This window comes from Sarcophilus harrisii, chromosome 2 (assembly GCF_902635505.1).
Source record: "Sarcophilus harrisii chromosome 2, mSarHar1.11, whole genome shotgun sequence".
Lineage (NCBI taxonomy): Eukaryota > Metazoa > Chordata > Mammalia > Dasyuromorphia > Dasyuridae > Sarcophilus > Sarcophilus harrisii.
Genome location: NC_045427.1, coordinates 476,052,989 through 476,069,082, shown reverse-complemented (window position 1 = coordinate 476,069,082; position 16,094 = coordinate 476,052,989). Strand labels below are relative to the sequence as shown.

General features: G+C 40.3%; 1 protein-coding gene across 2 annotated transcripts; it reads right to left on the bottom strand.

The window, feature by feature from the left end:
* Positions 1–72: 72 nt before the first annotated feature.
* SNRPB (small nuclear ribonucleoprotein polypeptides B and B1) lies at positions 73–10,596 on the bottom strand. 2 transcript variants are annotated; one of them, XM_003757304.4, is made up of 7 exons: positions 10,477–10,596; positions 8,918–9,069; positions 6,275–6,386; positions 5,084–5,236; positions 1,939–2,077; positions 1,473–1,598; positions 73–234 (listed from the first exon to the last, which is right to left on the bottom strand). In XM_003757304.4, the coding sequence occupies exons 1-7, from the start codon at positions 10,477–10,479 to the stop codon at positions 197–199; spliced, it is 723 nt and encodes a 240-aa protein (XP_003757352.1). In that variant the 5' UTR covers positions 10,480–10,596; the 3' UTR covers positions 73–196. The 2 variants fall into 2 exon arrangements, with proteins under 2 accessions (XP_003757352.1, XP_031810465.1); XM_031954605.1 differs by lacking the exon at positions 10,477–10,596 and adding an exon at positions 9,957–9,980.
* Positions 10,597–16,094: the final 5,498 nt, after the last annotated feature.

The window sequence follows — 16,094 nt, the reverse complement described above, 5'->3', positions numbered from 1 at the left end:
ATCTAAGCACTGCCTCCCCAATTCTATCACATCTCATGCCTACAACAGCAAAGTCCCAGAAAACAACAACGTCCAAAATTAAAAGATTTTTTTCCTGAAGTTTATTATAAACCAAGTTCAAAGGCAGTAAGACAACTATTTACAACTTTCCAGGTGGCAAACATGGAAATAACATCTGAGCAAGGCCTACAGGATCTTAGGGTCTTGGTGGGCGCATCCCCGGAGGTGGAGGACCTGTGAAGGAAAGAAAGGATGAAAAGAATATCTAACAGTCTAGGATAAACAAGACAATGAATTCTGGCCAAGACTAAAAATATTCTGATTATAGTCAAGAGATGGCTCTTTTGTAAGATCCTTAGTCTAGTTCACATCCAAATTAAAACATAACTGGGAAATGTTTAACAAAACAAAAATAAAACATTGTAATATTAACTTATGGGTTTCTAAGTTAATATGTAACCCACAAGATCAATTTATATTTGTTTTTTAATATCACTCATCTAGACAACACCTGTGCATGCGTATGTGTGCATGTGTGTGTGTGCAATTCAAATTTCCATCTGCTAATAATAGAAACTAAAGGCTTCAGCATTTTTAGAAGCAGTGGCAGCACAATCCATATAGGTCACATTTAACACTAGAAGGACCACAATTCAAGAATTCACCAAAAGATCAAGTTTTGTTAATTAATTCATCAGTGCATTTTTTATTCATAAGGCAAAGAAAATCAGTAATAGAATGAAAATTTTTATTTCCAAGTAAAATTACACTATTTTTAGGTCAACTGACATACATGGTCCAGCTAGTGTTAAAATACATAGAAACACAATCACTCAAGAAGAAGGATGGGTTATAAAGACCATTTTGTTCAATCTATATCTGAGTAAGAACATCTCTACTAACTCACTGTAACCTCCTTGGACAAATCATTTCTCCCCTGTGAGTCTTTTTAAGATGGAAACACTACTACTTAACACTGAAAGACTTTAGAGGATTATTCAAAGGATCACAAGAGGTCACAGACACAGAAATAAAAAGAATCTCATATGGGTCATCTATACAATACCCCCCACTTTACAGAGGAGAAAACTCTGTAAAAGGCTCTGTAAAAGGCTAAGCTTGCCCACGATCAAAAAGGCAGTAAATAACAAATTTGGCATTCAAATCCAGGCCTTGTACTCTCAATCCTCTCTACTCAATCCTTTGCTACTTTTATAGCACAATTTGATGGACAAAAAAAGTGCTTTAAAAAATAAAAGCTTCAGTGCAAATTTAAAGATCATAATTCCAGAGCTAAAAATGATCTTAGAACAGAATAAAAATATACAGGCATTAATAGGTACTTTAGAACACTAAATATTAGATATATAACCCAATCTCTCTCCCTCAAGACATTCTGACCAAAAAATAATAATTTTTAAAAGGACATCCTGACTTTAATATCCTCAGTACCACTATTTCAGAACACTCACCTCTCATTCCTGGAGGAGGGGGTCTCATGCCAGGAGGGGGCATGCCCATTGGTGCCCCTCGACCTGGGGGCATCCCCATTGGAGGGCCCATGGGAGGTCTCATGCCAGGTGGGGGAGCCATCATGCCTGCAACAGAAAAGTCCCAGAAAACCAGCTGAATATTTGTCTTGGAGAGAAAAAAAATACCATCACAAAGAGCTCAAAGGTCTATCACCACTTTCTCCCAATCCAGCCATCCCCATATCCTTAAGATCTAAATTCAGGAACCATGGCTTCTTACAGTTCATCCCATTCCTTTAAATCATATCTCAAGAGATGAGCTTTGACTAAGACACACAGCTGGACCTCAGAGTAATCCTGCTGACTGATCCCAACTCCTCATCAAGTTCAGACAAGGTCATGCTTCATCACTAATCCAGCTGGGGGCCTCTCCCTTCAAGAAGCACTGGTCCCAGGGGTTTTGTACCTGGAGGAGGTGCTCCTCGGCCCATTGGTGGGGGAGGTCCTCCTCGGCCTGGAGGATATTGTGTTGGGGCCCCTGCAATGCTGGCTGTGGCGGCAGCAGCTGCAGCAGCAACAGTTCCTCTTCCCTGTGGAGTCATCACCTGGAAAAACATAGTGGAACGAACATCAGAGATCTTGTCAGTATAAGGTCATGGAATCCTAAAGCCAGAAAAGACTTAGGAGATCCAACTCTCAACAAAGCATCACCAAGAAATAGATACCTAGTCATAACTTAAATATCTCCAATAACAGGGAGAGCTATACCCACTTGAGAAAACCCATTCCATTTTGGATAGTTATAAATGGTAGTTTTTTCCCACATCAAGACAAAGTTTGCCTCTCTCAACTTTCTACCCTGAAGCCAATAATCAAATTGTTCTGTCACTGACGACCCTCAAATATCAGAACGTAGTAAATCAAGACCTCCAAGACCCCGATGAATCTGCCAATTTTCCCAGTTAAACATCCCTAGTTCCTTCAACTAATCCTTCCTTGACATGGTTTCCTCTCCTCAACTTTAGTACTATCACATGTTGTCAAATGTCCCTTCTAAATTCAAGTATTCCCAGTCAGGGTTTCTGCCATGCTACCATAGCTTGGTAATGAGCTTCTTCCTAGGGAATCCAGACAGACACACTGGAGTTCTGAGCAAAACACAGATATTTAACTATACTTAAATTCTAGTGACAGACTGACTTCCTCTACATAATGTAGGTGCTGCTATCCTGAATGCATGGCTCTCAGCAATGCAAGGTCTATGGACTAATCTACATTAAAAATACTGAACGGTAGCAAAAAGTATGACAATGGAAAAGCATGAGACAGTGGGGGGGAAAAGGAGCTGGAGTTCACAGCATGGCACCACTACCTATTAGTCACGATGCTTATACCAGCATGATCCTGGTTAAACCATGAAAACTCTTTAGACAAGTTTCCTTATTTATAAAATTACAGAGTGTTGGACCAAACCTTTAAGGTCCCTTCCAGCTCTCGATCTTTGATTGTTAAGAGTCTTTCAATCAGAATATATGAATTCATATCTTGGAGCTGACACTATAATTTTAAGACCCTAGGAAAGTCCCTCAGCTCTCAGAGCTTGTTTCCTCACTTGTACATTGGAAAGAAGACCTGTACTACTTACCACATAGCATAATAAAGAGAAAATTTTTTATATTTTGAAGTGCTAAGGAAAGTGAGTTATTTATTAAAAATGACAGAAGTGACCCAGGGTAGGAGCCATAATTCACAACATCACTGACCAGAAGACACAATTTTTCCCCCAAGAATGTTATTATTTACATATTTTCTTTACATTTCTGACAGCTTATAGAAGCTGTGGGATGGATCAAGAAAAACATTGGACCTTTGGGCAGCTCAAACAAGCTATCACTATATGTTATTATACAATGCTAGAAGTTTTTGATGAGAAAAAAATGTTCATTTTTAAAAAAACTATTGCACTCACATTTAGATTTTTTAAAAAATATATTAAATCATTTTGGTCATGTATACTTATTGTGTATCTAATTTATATTTTAATGTATTTAACATCTACTGGTCATCCTGCCATCTAGGGGAGGGGGTGGGGGGTAAGAGGTGAAAAATTGGAACAAGAGGTTTGGCAATTGTTAACGCTGTAAAGTTATCCATGCATATAACCTGTAAATAAAAGGCTATTAAATAAATAAAAAAATAAAAATAAAAATATATTAAATCACAAATGACTAAAGTTAAAAATCATATTTTTACTGGTTTTCAAAAAAAGTAAATACAAATTATTAGTGTAGCTCAGCAATTAGCTCCTTAGGAAAGAAAAGCTTATACTAACTGGACAAAGCACATATCTTTAACACATCCCAATTTAAACCACCTAACACTCTCTCTTATCAAATTCTCAGAGATACAAGATGAAACTCCCTAATCACAATTAAAATTCACAATGATTACATTTTTCCCCTTCACACCTGTTTTTTAAAGAGCCCCCATAGAAAACTTAGGAAGCACATGTAATTTCAGGTCTGAAATCTTTCCCAACATTTAAAACCCAGAGGCTTGTATATCCTCAGAGCTCTAGTATGAGCACTATTCTCTCTCACATTACACTCATATTCACTCAGTTCCAATGGATCCAATTATTACCTAAAGCAGATGATTAGCAAATCTACAGATTCAGTCCTTACTTCTCATCTGAACTATAATCCTACATCACCAATTTGCTGAACATCTCCACCTAAATTTCTCAAAGGCATATAAAATGCAACACAACCAAAAAAGAACTTATCCCTCCCCCCACCGAAATATACTTTGTCCTAATTTCCATCTGTCAAAGATACCATCAATCTTAAAGTCATTCAAATTTGTAACTCCAGTCATTTTTACCTATTCATTTCTTTTCATGTCCCATATCCAAATCAACTGCCAAGTATTGTGGATTCTATCTTCTCTCACATCTATCTTCTTCTTTCCACTTAAACAGTACCCTAACCTAGCTTAAATCCTCTATCACCTTTCACCTGGACTACTAAAAACAGCCAGTCCATTCTCCAATCCATCCTCTACATAGCAGCCAAAGTGATATACCTAAAGAAAAGAGCTGACCCTGTCATCACCCTTCTAAAGAACTTTTGGTGGCACATTCTCTCTTGGCTCTAGGATAAAATACAAATTTTAACTTCTCTTGAGTAGCATTTAAAGTCCTTCACATTCCGGCTCCAGCCTATCTTTTCACAATGATTATATTATTGGCCATCACATGAACCACTTGTTTTTCCCCTCCACACTATATCCTGCTTTTGTCTCTACAAAAGCTACTCTCTCCGGTCTTACCTCTACTTTGTAGTTATTAGTGCTGTCCACCCCAAGATTACTTTGGATTTTCTGTATTTATCTGATATATTGTTACTTATGCACATGTTTGTTCCCCCCCACCCTCCACCCTCAACAGAGCATCAGACTCTTGAAGGCAGGAAGTCTTATTTTTGCTTTTGTATCCCCAGTGCCTGGTATATAGCAAGTGCGCAATGAATGAAGTGAATTTTACTTTTGGCACTAATCCCACAACTATCCCCTCCTTCCATATAGAATTCGATATTATCATAGCTTCTCACCTGTTGAGATGGCCCTCCTACCCCTCGGACAGGCCCTGCTAGCCCTGCAGGAGCCTGGGGCATTGGGACACCAGCAGGCACACCTCTCCCTGCTGCCCTGCCAATCCCAGGACCTCCTGCAGCCCCAGCAAGTGGTACTCGGGCAATACCAGTCTGAAACAAACAAACAAACAAAAATTTAAGTTCTACAGCAGAGGGATATAAAAAAGAGGTACCTTTATGGAGCAAACTTGCTAAGACTTCCAATCCACAGGATTAGAATATACAGACCAAGGTCCATATGCAACCATCATCGTGACCCCTACTAATCACCAAGATTAATCCTATGTGGCCAGCCTAAAAGAACATATATTTTGTCACTTAACCAATTAAAGTCTCAGTTCCCTCATCTGGAAAGCATACCATTTATTTCTCAATGAGTTAAGGAAAGCTTTTTGTAAATTCTTAAAGCTATACTTATTTGAATTGCAATTATTATTATTACTATTACTACTCACATATAACACAACCTACCCACTTATATAAATTTTCAGATGGACCAAAGAAAAAATATTGGATCTGGAACTAGTTATGACTGTCAATTTTAATCAAAAATTTAAAGAAAGCAATTCTCCCCTCTACAGATCTCATTTTCTCCAAAAAAAATTAATAATATTAATAATAACACTCTCACACGTTGGAAAAAAACCTTACAAACCATCTATTTCAACACATAAAAAAGATTTTGTACTACCCTACCAAGACCCCTTCTATCTTTATGATTCTAAGATTAAAAATTCAATGTGTCGTTTGCTATCATACATTTTAGGTCCAGTCTATTGGCTGTCCTTGGAGTTTTGTGGCAAGGAAGCACATCCTACAAAATCTAGTTTAACATGGTATGGTATAGTGAAAAGAATTATGACACTGATACTAAAGAGCTCAAGTTTAAATGCTGGCTCCTCCACTTCATCAGTTATAAACTATGTGACCTTAGATAATCATATCATCTCTCTAAGTTTCAGATGTATAAAATCACAATGTTAGGTTTTATTGAGCTACTGTGACAAGATCTTTTTAACTTTGTAAAATTATTATTTTTATTTTTATAAGGCACTGTTGTTATCCCAGAAAGAGCAACTTGACTCTCAGTACTCACACCACGATGGGGGCTTCCCCATCACCTCAAGAACACACAGATTCCTGCCTTACATCTTTGGGAGGTGGCCCCTCCACGGTCATTGAGACTAGGTTCTCCCCACGTAGCAGCACAAGGCCCAGAACTCGCTTCTCTTCCCTTTCTGCTTGTTTTGAGTTCTTCGGCCTGAAGACAGGGAGAAGGGGGAAAAAAACTTACTTTAATGGACAGGGTATTATTAAGGCATTTCATAGATTATAGTTCCTCATGACATACTCCCAGCATCCTTCCAAGTTTCCCATCCCCCAAGTTAAACTCTATTGTAAATAGTCACGTACAGGAATTAAAATAAGATCCAGTTCATTTCTAGACATTTAACTGATATAGTAAAAAGAGGCAGAAGACTTGGAGACCAAAGACAAAGATTCAAATTCGAAATGTGCCAATGACTAGCTATAAAACTTTGGGCAAGTCACTCCCCTTCTCTGGATCCTTCTTTAATCTAAAAATAAAGAGGGTTAGACTAGATGATTTTTAATGTTTCATCTCTAAACCCTGTGAAAATTAGCTCTTGTTGTAAATTTTCCTAAAGTGAAGCAGGATAATTCTCAGGTCCCAAGAGTGGTTGCTTCTCAACATACATATCAAAGATAAAAAAGACCTCAGATAGTCATTCAATTTCTAGTTGAAGACCTCCAATAACATGGAATCCACTACTTCTACAGGAAAATAAATTACCCTTTCAGAGAGCTCCAATTGTTAAGGAAACTTTCCTTTAGATATGCAAAATCTTGCTCCTTTTACTTTGTTTCTAGACCTGTGCTTTAGGATTAAATGAAGTGAGTCTAATCCTAATTCCTCTTCTACATTAATTTTAATTCTTTATTAGCTGCCAGTACAACCTCAGAGATGCATTATGTAGAAATACCCCTAAGAGACAAGAATGGAAAACTTCTGGTAATAAAAGGCTTCATTCAAAAGGGTGTTTATGTTTACAGCAGACTCGATATTTTAGTTTGCCCGTAATTCAAAGCTTTTGGGAGTTTTAGTCCGACCTACATTTAATAAATTTTTTTTCCCTAAGCTCTAGACTCTTATCTACACCCATGGGAAAATGAAGATATTTGACCTGTGACTCTGGATCATAATTCATTAGATATATCCTGTGCATCTATTGCGCATAACAATGTTCTAGGATGATGCCAAGACAGTAGTACCTAGGCAGGGCAGATGGCAACCCTGTTGCAGCACATATGTAGCCAAGACATGGCTATTTCCATATCCCATTAATTGAGTACCTATAAAGGCCATTTCCTATTTTTACCTGTTATTTTCAGCAAGGGCCCTCTTGCATAGCACTCTTTCCCATAAACTCCAACACACTGACGATCTCTCTTGACTGGCCAGCTTGAATGGTTCTGGAGTTGACCCTGTGCTAACATACTCACCCCTATCCTAATGTTCCTATCTATCTGAACAACTTGCCTTGGCCTCTTATACTTGATTTCTCTCACAGGGAGAAAAGACAACTACTGTTTAATCTTATTAGCTGCCAGATCAATCAGCTCCCCAAGGAGCTCCTGCAGGCATCTAGCACCCTACTCACTCTGGTAAGTCCTTATCGTGGATTCTCTCCACTCAAGCCAGACACACACACACACACATACATACAAAACCACACAGACCTAAAAGAAATAAAAAGTCATTAATAGACTGATGGAAGAAAGAAAATTGGAGCTCTGCTTTTGGGAAGCAAGAGACTTGGGTTCCAGTTTTTCCCACCCCAACCACTATCATTTAACAAACTAGGGAATACAGATAGGGCATTTATTCTCTCTGGGCTTCCTGACCTGTAAGATAGCAATAGCTTGGATGTTGTAGAATAGGAATCACCTTTACCAGATCATCCCAAAGGCTTTTTAGCTTTAAAACACAACATTCTTGCTAGAAAACTGACATAGCAAATAACTTGAAAACACACGGGATAGCATTTAGCCCCCACTTCTCACTACTTCTATTTTTTTTTTTTTTTTTTTTTTTTTCAGATAGCAAATCAAAGAAGGGAGCCAGGTAAAATGGGAAAACACTGGAAATAGGGGTCATAGAACTAAGGTCTGAATATTTGCTCTGCTATTCTAAAACTTTGGGCAAGTCAGTTAAGCACCTTGTTGTTTCCTCTTCTAGAAAATAAGGGGTCACAGTAAATGATCTTGGTCTCTTCCAACTCTGATTCTAAATCACTAGCCCCAAACACCAACCCAAGTGGTGAAGCCAGGCACTTACCCTGAAGAGGGTCAGGGGCTCCTGAAAGCTGCTTCAGAGCAGGCTGTATTGGGTGGGGATGCCGTTTAGGCTGCAGCCTTACAGAGAGGCAATGAGGACAGAAAAGCAAGTTCTCCCCCTTAAAAACCTGTGGGGAGAACACGAGAGCCCTTTACCCCATGGGGGCAAACAAGGAAAAGCAGAAACACAGCTCTCAGGCCAAGGGGTTCCAAGCACAGCTGAACTCCTGGGGAAGGCAACATTCAGAGGGCAATGGGGAATCTCAGCGGACTTTTCTTCAAAAAAGGACACAACCACACAGACGCTAGAAGCACAGTTAGGCCACAGCCAGACAGGGAACAGCTAAACTAGATCACCTGCCACTGGGGTCCCTCCCCCACAATATTCTGCTAAGTGAACCAGGTTGCTCTCCTCCCACCAGGGCCCCTCCTCACTTGATCTTCCTGAACTCATCACAGTCACACAGGATCAGGTTCATGTGCTTGTCAAAGGCCTTGAAGGTACCGATGAAGATGCGGCCATCCTGCAGGATGCATCTCATCCTGTAGTCGATGTGCTGCAGCATCTTGCTGCTCTTGCCCACCGTCTATAAGAAGCAAGAAAGAAGGAGCTGAGACACTGAAATCTGAGTCCCTCCTCAATCCCTCTACTTTTCCCTCAGTTCTGCTCCCAGGGGAAACCTAACATAAAGGCGAATGAACAGGACTTGGAGTCAGGAGCCTACGTTCTAGTGTTGACTGGATAAATCAATTCCCCACTCCGAACCCAGCTTCCTCTTTAGTAAAATGGGATACACAAAATGAGCTTTAACACTCTTTCCCCGTTACATCCTCTGTTTAAGACTCCCCAAGACAACATTCTGCCTCTCGGAACAGCCTTCTTTCACCTCCATTTTTAACCCGAGATTTCTTCACCCTCCTTCTTTCCAGATCAGAAACACTGAGCTCGCTGCATGGACAGCTTTCATACACAACCCAGGCACCTCACTGGCCTTCCCAAGAGCAGCGGCATTTAAGGCAGGGAAACCGACCGTCTAGTTGAAGAGGTTAAGAAACTTGTCCCACTAACACAGTAAGTAGGGACCGAAGCTAGGACTCAACCCCCACAATCTCTGCTACCGGAGGGACGCATTGGTGGTAACATGCCGGGAGCTGCGTTTCACAAAGAGCGCGGCTGTAACAAGGCACACGAGGCCTGGAAACCCGCACTCGGGCAATTGGCGCGGGGGGGGGGGGGGGGGGCGCGCAAGTTCCACAGTCTGTCTCACTACCTGTTCTGACACTGGGGGCGGCCTAGGAGCAGCAGGCCCAAACCTGGGGGCTGGGAGTGTAAAATGACGAGGAGGGAGTAGATGGTAGAAAGGCCATTGCTCCCGTGGCCTGTGGGCCCGCCTCTACCCCTGACCCGCAGCCTCCTCTCTGCGACATCCCCTCCCCCCCGGCGCCCAAGCATCCGGAGGTCCCCCGCTTGTACCTGTAACCATCGCGCGAGTTCCCGGGCGCGCTTCCAGTGCTTCCCTCCGCACCACAGCTCGCCCGATGCCCACTCCGCGCACAGACACGCACATGGCCCTCCCCCTCAGAGCCCTAGCCTTCTCCTCCTTCGGAACCTCCCCTCCTCGGGATCCCAGCCTACTCCCTTCCCCCCTTCTGAAGCCCTGGCCCCCCGAGCCTTCGCCTCCCTCCCCCCACCTCAGGACCCCCGCCCCGAAAGCTCCCATGTCGCCCCCTCACAACTCTGGCCTGGAGCACCCTGCCCCTCAGAACCTCGTCCAGCACCCCCCCCCTTCTAGAACCCCCGCCTCGCGCTCCCTCCCCTCCCCCTCCTCAGAACCCCCGCCTCGCGCTCCTTCCCCTCCCCCTCCTCAGAATCCCGGCCTTTCCTCCCCAAACCTGGGCCCCAGCCCTCTGAACTCGACCGTCGGCCCTGACGGCATCCTCCGCTCGGGGCCAGCCTTAGAACCATCCCACATGGCTGCCCGGCGCTCCCTCACCATGGTGGCGGCTGGGATGGCTCTGATTCGTGTCGGATTCTCCTCAACCCGGGCCTACAAACCGACCAGAAGTCGGTTCCCGCTCCCGCGGCCGGAAATGAGTCCGCTACAAAACGGTCCGGCTAGGGGAACTTCCGGCTTTGCCTCCCTGTTTAATAGGGCCCTCGTTCCTAACGTTCCATCCTGGTAGTTTTCTCAGGCACATTAATTTATGACAACTTAACATTAAAAAGGCGCTTTCAACAACCCTGTGATGTAGACAGCGCCTTAATTATACCTATAATTATATCTATAAATTGTATAAATAATTATATATTTAAATATATAAGCTCTATAATTATACCTACTTTACAGAATTAGAACCTGAGGCTTAGATAAGTGAAGATTTGCCCAGAATCAATAACTAACCACCTAAGCTGGAATAATAATAAAAATATTTACATCACGCTTTAAAATCTGCAACAGGCCTCACAAATATTTCACTTCCTACAACATTCTGGAAGGTAGTTTATCTTCCAATTTTACAGTTTAGGAAACAGTCATAGAGAAGGGAGCGGCTTGCTTGGGGCTACCCAGCTACAAAGCTAAAAGTCAAAATCGGACTGGAGCTGTTCTATGCGTTTTATTGCATGGGGAGAATAGATTTGATAGGTAAGAATTACCTGGACACCAGACCCGTTAGCCTTTAGTGTGGAAAAACGCAGTTCAGGATTACACAGCACCAAGAGGACTGGCCAGTCTCAGGGGTTACTGCAGGAGGGGCTATTTTATAGGGAAATGTGTGTGGGGGAAGATGTTTACTCTTTGTTCATTGGTAAGACCCTCTGGGGGAGATGTTTACTTCTTAACCATTGGCCAAGTTTTGAAAAAAACAAGGAATGGAAACATGTAGCAAGACCCGAACCTCCTGGTAGCCCCTGTACTAGGACCCTAGCTCCTTGCACCTGTGAGGTTAACCGTGGCCTGTGCACCATGACCCAAGCCTCCTGCACTGCCCTGGTGGGCAACCACTTGTTTTTCTTCCCCTGCTGGTACCCCCAGAGGCCCTGCCAGGCCCATGCCAGTGTCACCTCGCTGCAGAGGCTAGTCCTCCATCCTCGCATGCAGATCACCCAGACTTTGACCACCCCTAACCCTAACCCCTTCCCTCAGAAGAAGTGGTGATCAAAAGTCTGGGCCCTGAACCCAACAGGCCTGGGAACAGGAGTACTCCCTAGACCACTTGTTTCCAATCTCCACATCTATTGCCCAGATAAGCAACCCCTGTGAAAAAGAGGCCAGACATGACTACCAAGTGCAAACCAGTTCAGCTGAAGGAGAGACGAAAGCAGAATGTGCAGAGCAATTAAAGATCCTCATCATCATCTCAACCCCCTAAGACCCCACTGAGTACAGCTCTGGACTCTGAGCCCAAGAGCCTTATGATGGCCCCCTACCTCACCCAGCCCACCTAGGGCCATCATCCCTGGAAGCAAGCTTTGTAGAGGGCTGACCACATTGGTGAATGCCAAAAATTACATTTACCTAAATGACTAATTTTTTTCTGTATTCATTCCTAGTTTTTTAACATTTTTATTTAAAGTTTTGAGCTCCAAATTTTATCCATCCTTTTTCTTTCTCCTTTTCCTGAAATAGTAAGCAATCAGATTTATAAGTTATATGTATGCAATAGTTAAGACACTTTTATATTAGTTATTTTGTACAAGACAACTGAAATAAAACAGTGAAAAATAGTATGCTTCAGTCTATATTCAGTCCATATCAGCTCTTTCTCTCGAGGGCTGATGTTTCATCATTAGTCCTTTGGGATTGTCTTGGATCTTTATATTACTGAAAATAGCTAAGTCATTCATAATTCTTCATTGAACAATATTCCTATAAACAGGTATAACATTCTTTTGGTTCTGTTCACTTTCCAGGTTTTTCTGAAATCATTCTGCCTCTCATTTCTTTAGCACAATAATACTGCATTACAATCATATACCACAGCTTATTTAGCCATTCCCCAATTGATGGACATTCCTTTGATTTCCACAAAAAGAACAGCTAAAAATACTTTTGTATAAATAAGTCCTTTTCCCTTTTTATGGATGTCTCCTGAAAGACTATTTTTACAGACAATTCACATAAGTGCTTACATAAGGGTCAGAAAAAGTAGTACAAGGACATTCTAAAGAGCTCTCTAGCTCTCTGAAGAACTCTGGTATTGTGAGAAAAGGGAGATGATGGTACAGGACTGCCCACTATGCAATTTCTGTATCAAAGAAGGTGCTGTACTCTGTGGGCAAAGTAGAATCTCAGAAGCACAAAGGAAAAATGAGATGCATAAATGTAGAGCCATCTCCACCTCAAAAGCAGTTTGGCCCTGAATTGTGCTACTCTTTCAAGCTCAAATGGATCTGGTCAATCAAGACACACTGTACTTTGTCTCCAACATAATGGTATCACTTTGGTCCTTTTCAAGCACAAAGGGCAACAATCAACCACTTTTCCTAAGTGTCATCTCCTTCATTATAGCATGAGCTCCTCAAGAGCATAGAATGTCTTGTTTGTAATCCCAACACTGACTCTCATTGATTCATTCTATTTCTATTCATTTGCTAATTCATTTAATAATCATGTTAAGCAGTTACCCTCTGCATAACTTGCCTTAGGTAATGGAGGGGATAAAAAGATAATTAAGACAAGATCTGGTCCTAATAGTTTACAATCCAATAATAATAAATACAGCTTAAAAAAGGACCTTAAAGATCATCAGGCCCAATTCCCTTTTATATCAATTCAGATCTAACAGCTAGTTCATGGGTTCTAGTGTTAAGAGATCAGTAATTATTACTAAGTACTGGTCTAGAAATTGAATTTTGGGATCTATTTATTCTCAGTTCTGTAGTGAACTCATGCAGTGTCATGTGAAGGTCATCTGAGACCTTCAGTACCCTCATCTATAATTAAATTACATTAGATGCCTTCAAAGGTCTCTTCCAGAGAGCCTTATAGGATTGTGCACATAATAGGATCTCAATAAATCATTGTTTAAAATTAGTAAATAAATGGAAATAAAATTTTTAAAAACCCACTAACTTGGACTCCTATACAAGTTGTGACATTTACAAGTAATCCTGGTCAAATCATTTTACCTTTCTTATTAGTCTTTTCCAGTTCTGACTTTCTATGTTCTAATTCTAAATCCCTTCTGATTCAAACATCCTAATTCTATGATTCAGTTTTCCCTCCTTAACAGATGAGAACAGGCCACCAACGAGAGATAAAAAAGGAATAGTTATGAAACATCACCTAGAAAACACTACAAAGGTGAAGGAAAGGGCTTCAACGGTATTGGATACCTTGGAGAGAAAAGGAAAGAGAAGATTGTCAAAGATGAATTTTCCCTCTTGTACTTTTGTCAAAAGCCCTCAGAACTGAGAAAATTATTTGACTCTATTCTTTAAAAATAAAAGTGCTTCGACAATAGCATAAAGAGCTTTATTTACTCCCACAAAAGCTAACCCTGAAACTTTAACATCCCATTCAATCAGGTCTCTTCAACCATCTGCATTCACGTTATATGAATTCATCTTCTTTTCTCCTCTTTGCTCACATGGTACCGGCTTGAAACATTCTCTGCCTTTGCTTTCCTAATTATGTAAAGCTTTCTCACTCTTTGATGCCCAATCCAAGTCCCTCGGTCTATACTAAGCCATCTCTGATCTTGAGCACCAGTTTCTTCCACTTCCAGTCTCAAAAATTGCAGTTTAATATCCCTTTGTCACTATTAAAAATAAAACCTATATGCATATTGCACTTTTCTACATGAAAAGTCCTTATTGTGAAAGGGACATGACTTGGATTTTCCAAGGTCATGCTAGCCCGATCCCTCTTCTGAAGGACCTTTCCTATCAAACTGAAAAAGACTGAAGAATAGACCTAGTGAAAGCCCCTAATCTTGCTAAGAGCCAGACAGTTTTAAGATGAACATCACAATGGTGATTAATTTTTCAGCCACAGAAATTATTTTAAAACCTATTAAGCTAAGAGGAACTGTGATATGAATCTAGAAAGTATCCATGCTAACAAAATTATGGATTAAATTATTGAAGTATATAGTACTTTAAGATTTGCAAAGTGCTCAAACCACAAAACAAATAAGAAAGAAATTAAAGAAGTAAATATAATATTAGAAAAATTAGGTATGTTGGATCTTTGGAGAAAATTGAATGGAGATAGAAGAGAATATACTTTCTTCTCAGCAGTTCATGGAACCTATTCAAAAATTGACCATATATTACGACATAAAGACCTCAAAATTAAATGCAAGAAAGCAGAAATAGTAAATGCTTTCTTTTCAGATCATGATGCAATAAAAACTACATTCAACAAAAGTTAGGGAAATAGACCAAAAAGTAATTGGAAACTAAACAATCTCATCTTAAAGAATGATTGGGTGAAGCAGCAAATTATAGATACAATTAATAATTTCACTCAAGATAATGACAATGATGAGACATCATACCAAAATTTGTGGGATGCAGCCAAAGCGGTAATAAGAGGGAATTTTATATCCTTAGAGGCTTACTTGAATAAAACAGAGAAAGAAAAGATTAATGAATTGGGCTTGCAACTAAAAAACTAAAAAAGAACAAATTAAAACCCCAATCAAATACTAAATTGGAAATTCTAAAATTAAAAGGAGAAATTAAAAATATTGAAAGTAAAAAAACTATTGAACTAATTAATAAAACTAAGAGTTGGTTCTATGAAAAAGCCAATAAAATAGATAAGCCTTTGGTAAATCTGATTAGAAAAAGGAGGGAGGAAAATGAAATTAGTAGTCTTAAAAATGAAAAGGAGAACTTTCCACCAATGAAGAGGAAATTAGAGAAATAATAAGGAGTTATTTTGCTCAACTTTATGCCAATAAATTTGATAACCTAAGTGAAATGGATGACTACCTCCAAAAATACAGACTTCCCAGACTAACAGAGGAAGAAGTAAATTGCTTGAATAGTCCCATTTCAGAAAAAGAAATAGAACAGGCAATTAAACAACTCCCTAAGAAAAAATCCCCAGGACCAGATGGATTTACATGTGAATTTTACCAAACATTTAAAGAACAATTGGCCCCAATGCTAGATAAATTATTTGATAAAATAGGGAATGAAGGAGTCCTACCAAATTCCTTCTATGACACAGACATGGTACTGATACCTAAACCAGGTAGGCTGAAAACAGAGAAAGAAAATTATAGACCAATCTCCCTAATGAATATTGATGCTAAAATCTTAAATAAGATATTAGCAAAAAGATTTGCAAAGTGCTTTCTTCATAACTCTATAAAGTAGGAAGTCTAAGTATTATTCCCATTTTACTGGTGAGGAAACAAGCTCATAGGTTAGAAGAGTTCATTCATGGTCACAGTATCAGAGCTAGAATTAAAATCCAAATCTAGCGCTTTTTCTACTTCATTCTACACCACAGTTATTCTTTACAACCAATCAACAAATACTTATGAAGCACCTATGTGTGGGGTCCCGAGAACAGAATAGAACAATCTCTGTCTACAAGGAGCTAATGAGGGAGACATAGGAAAAAATCATTACATTGAGCCAAATTAACAGTAG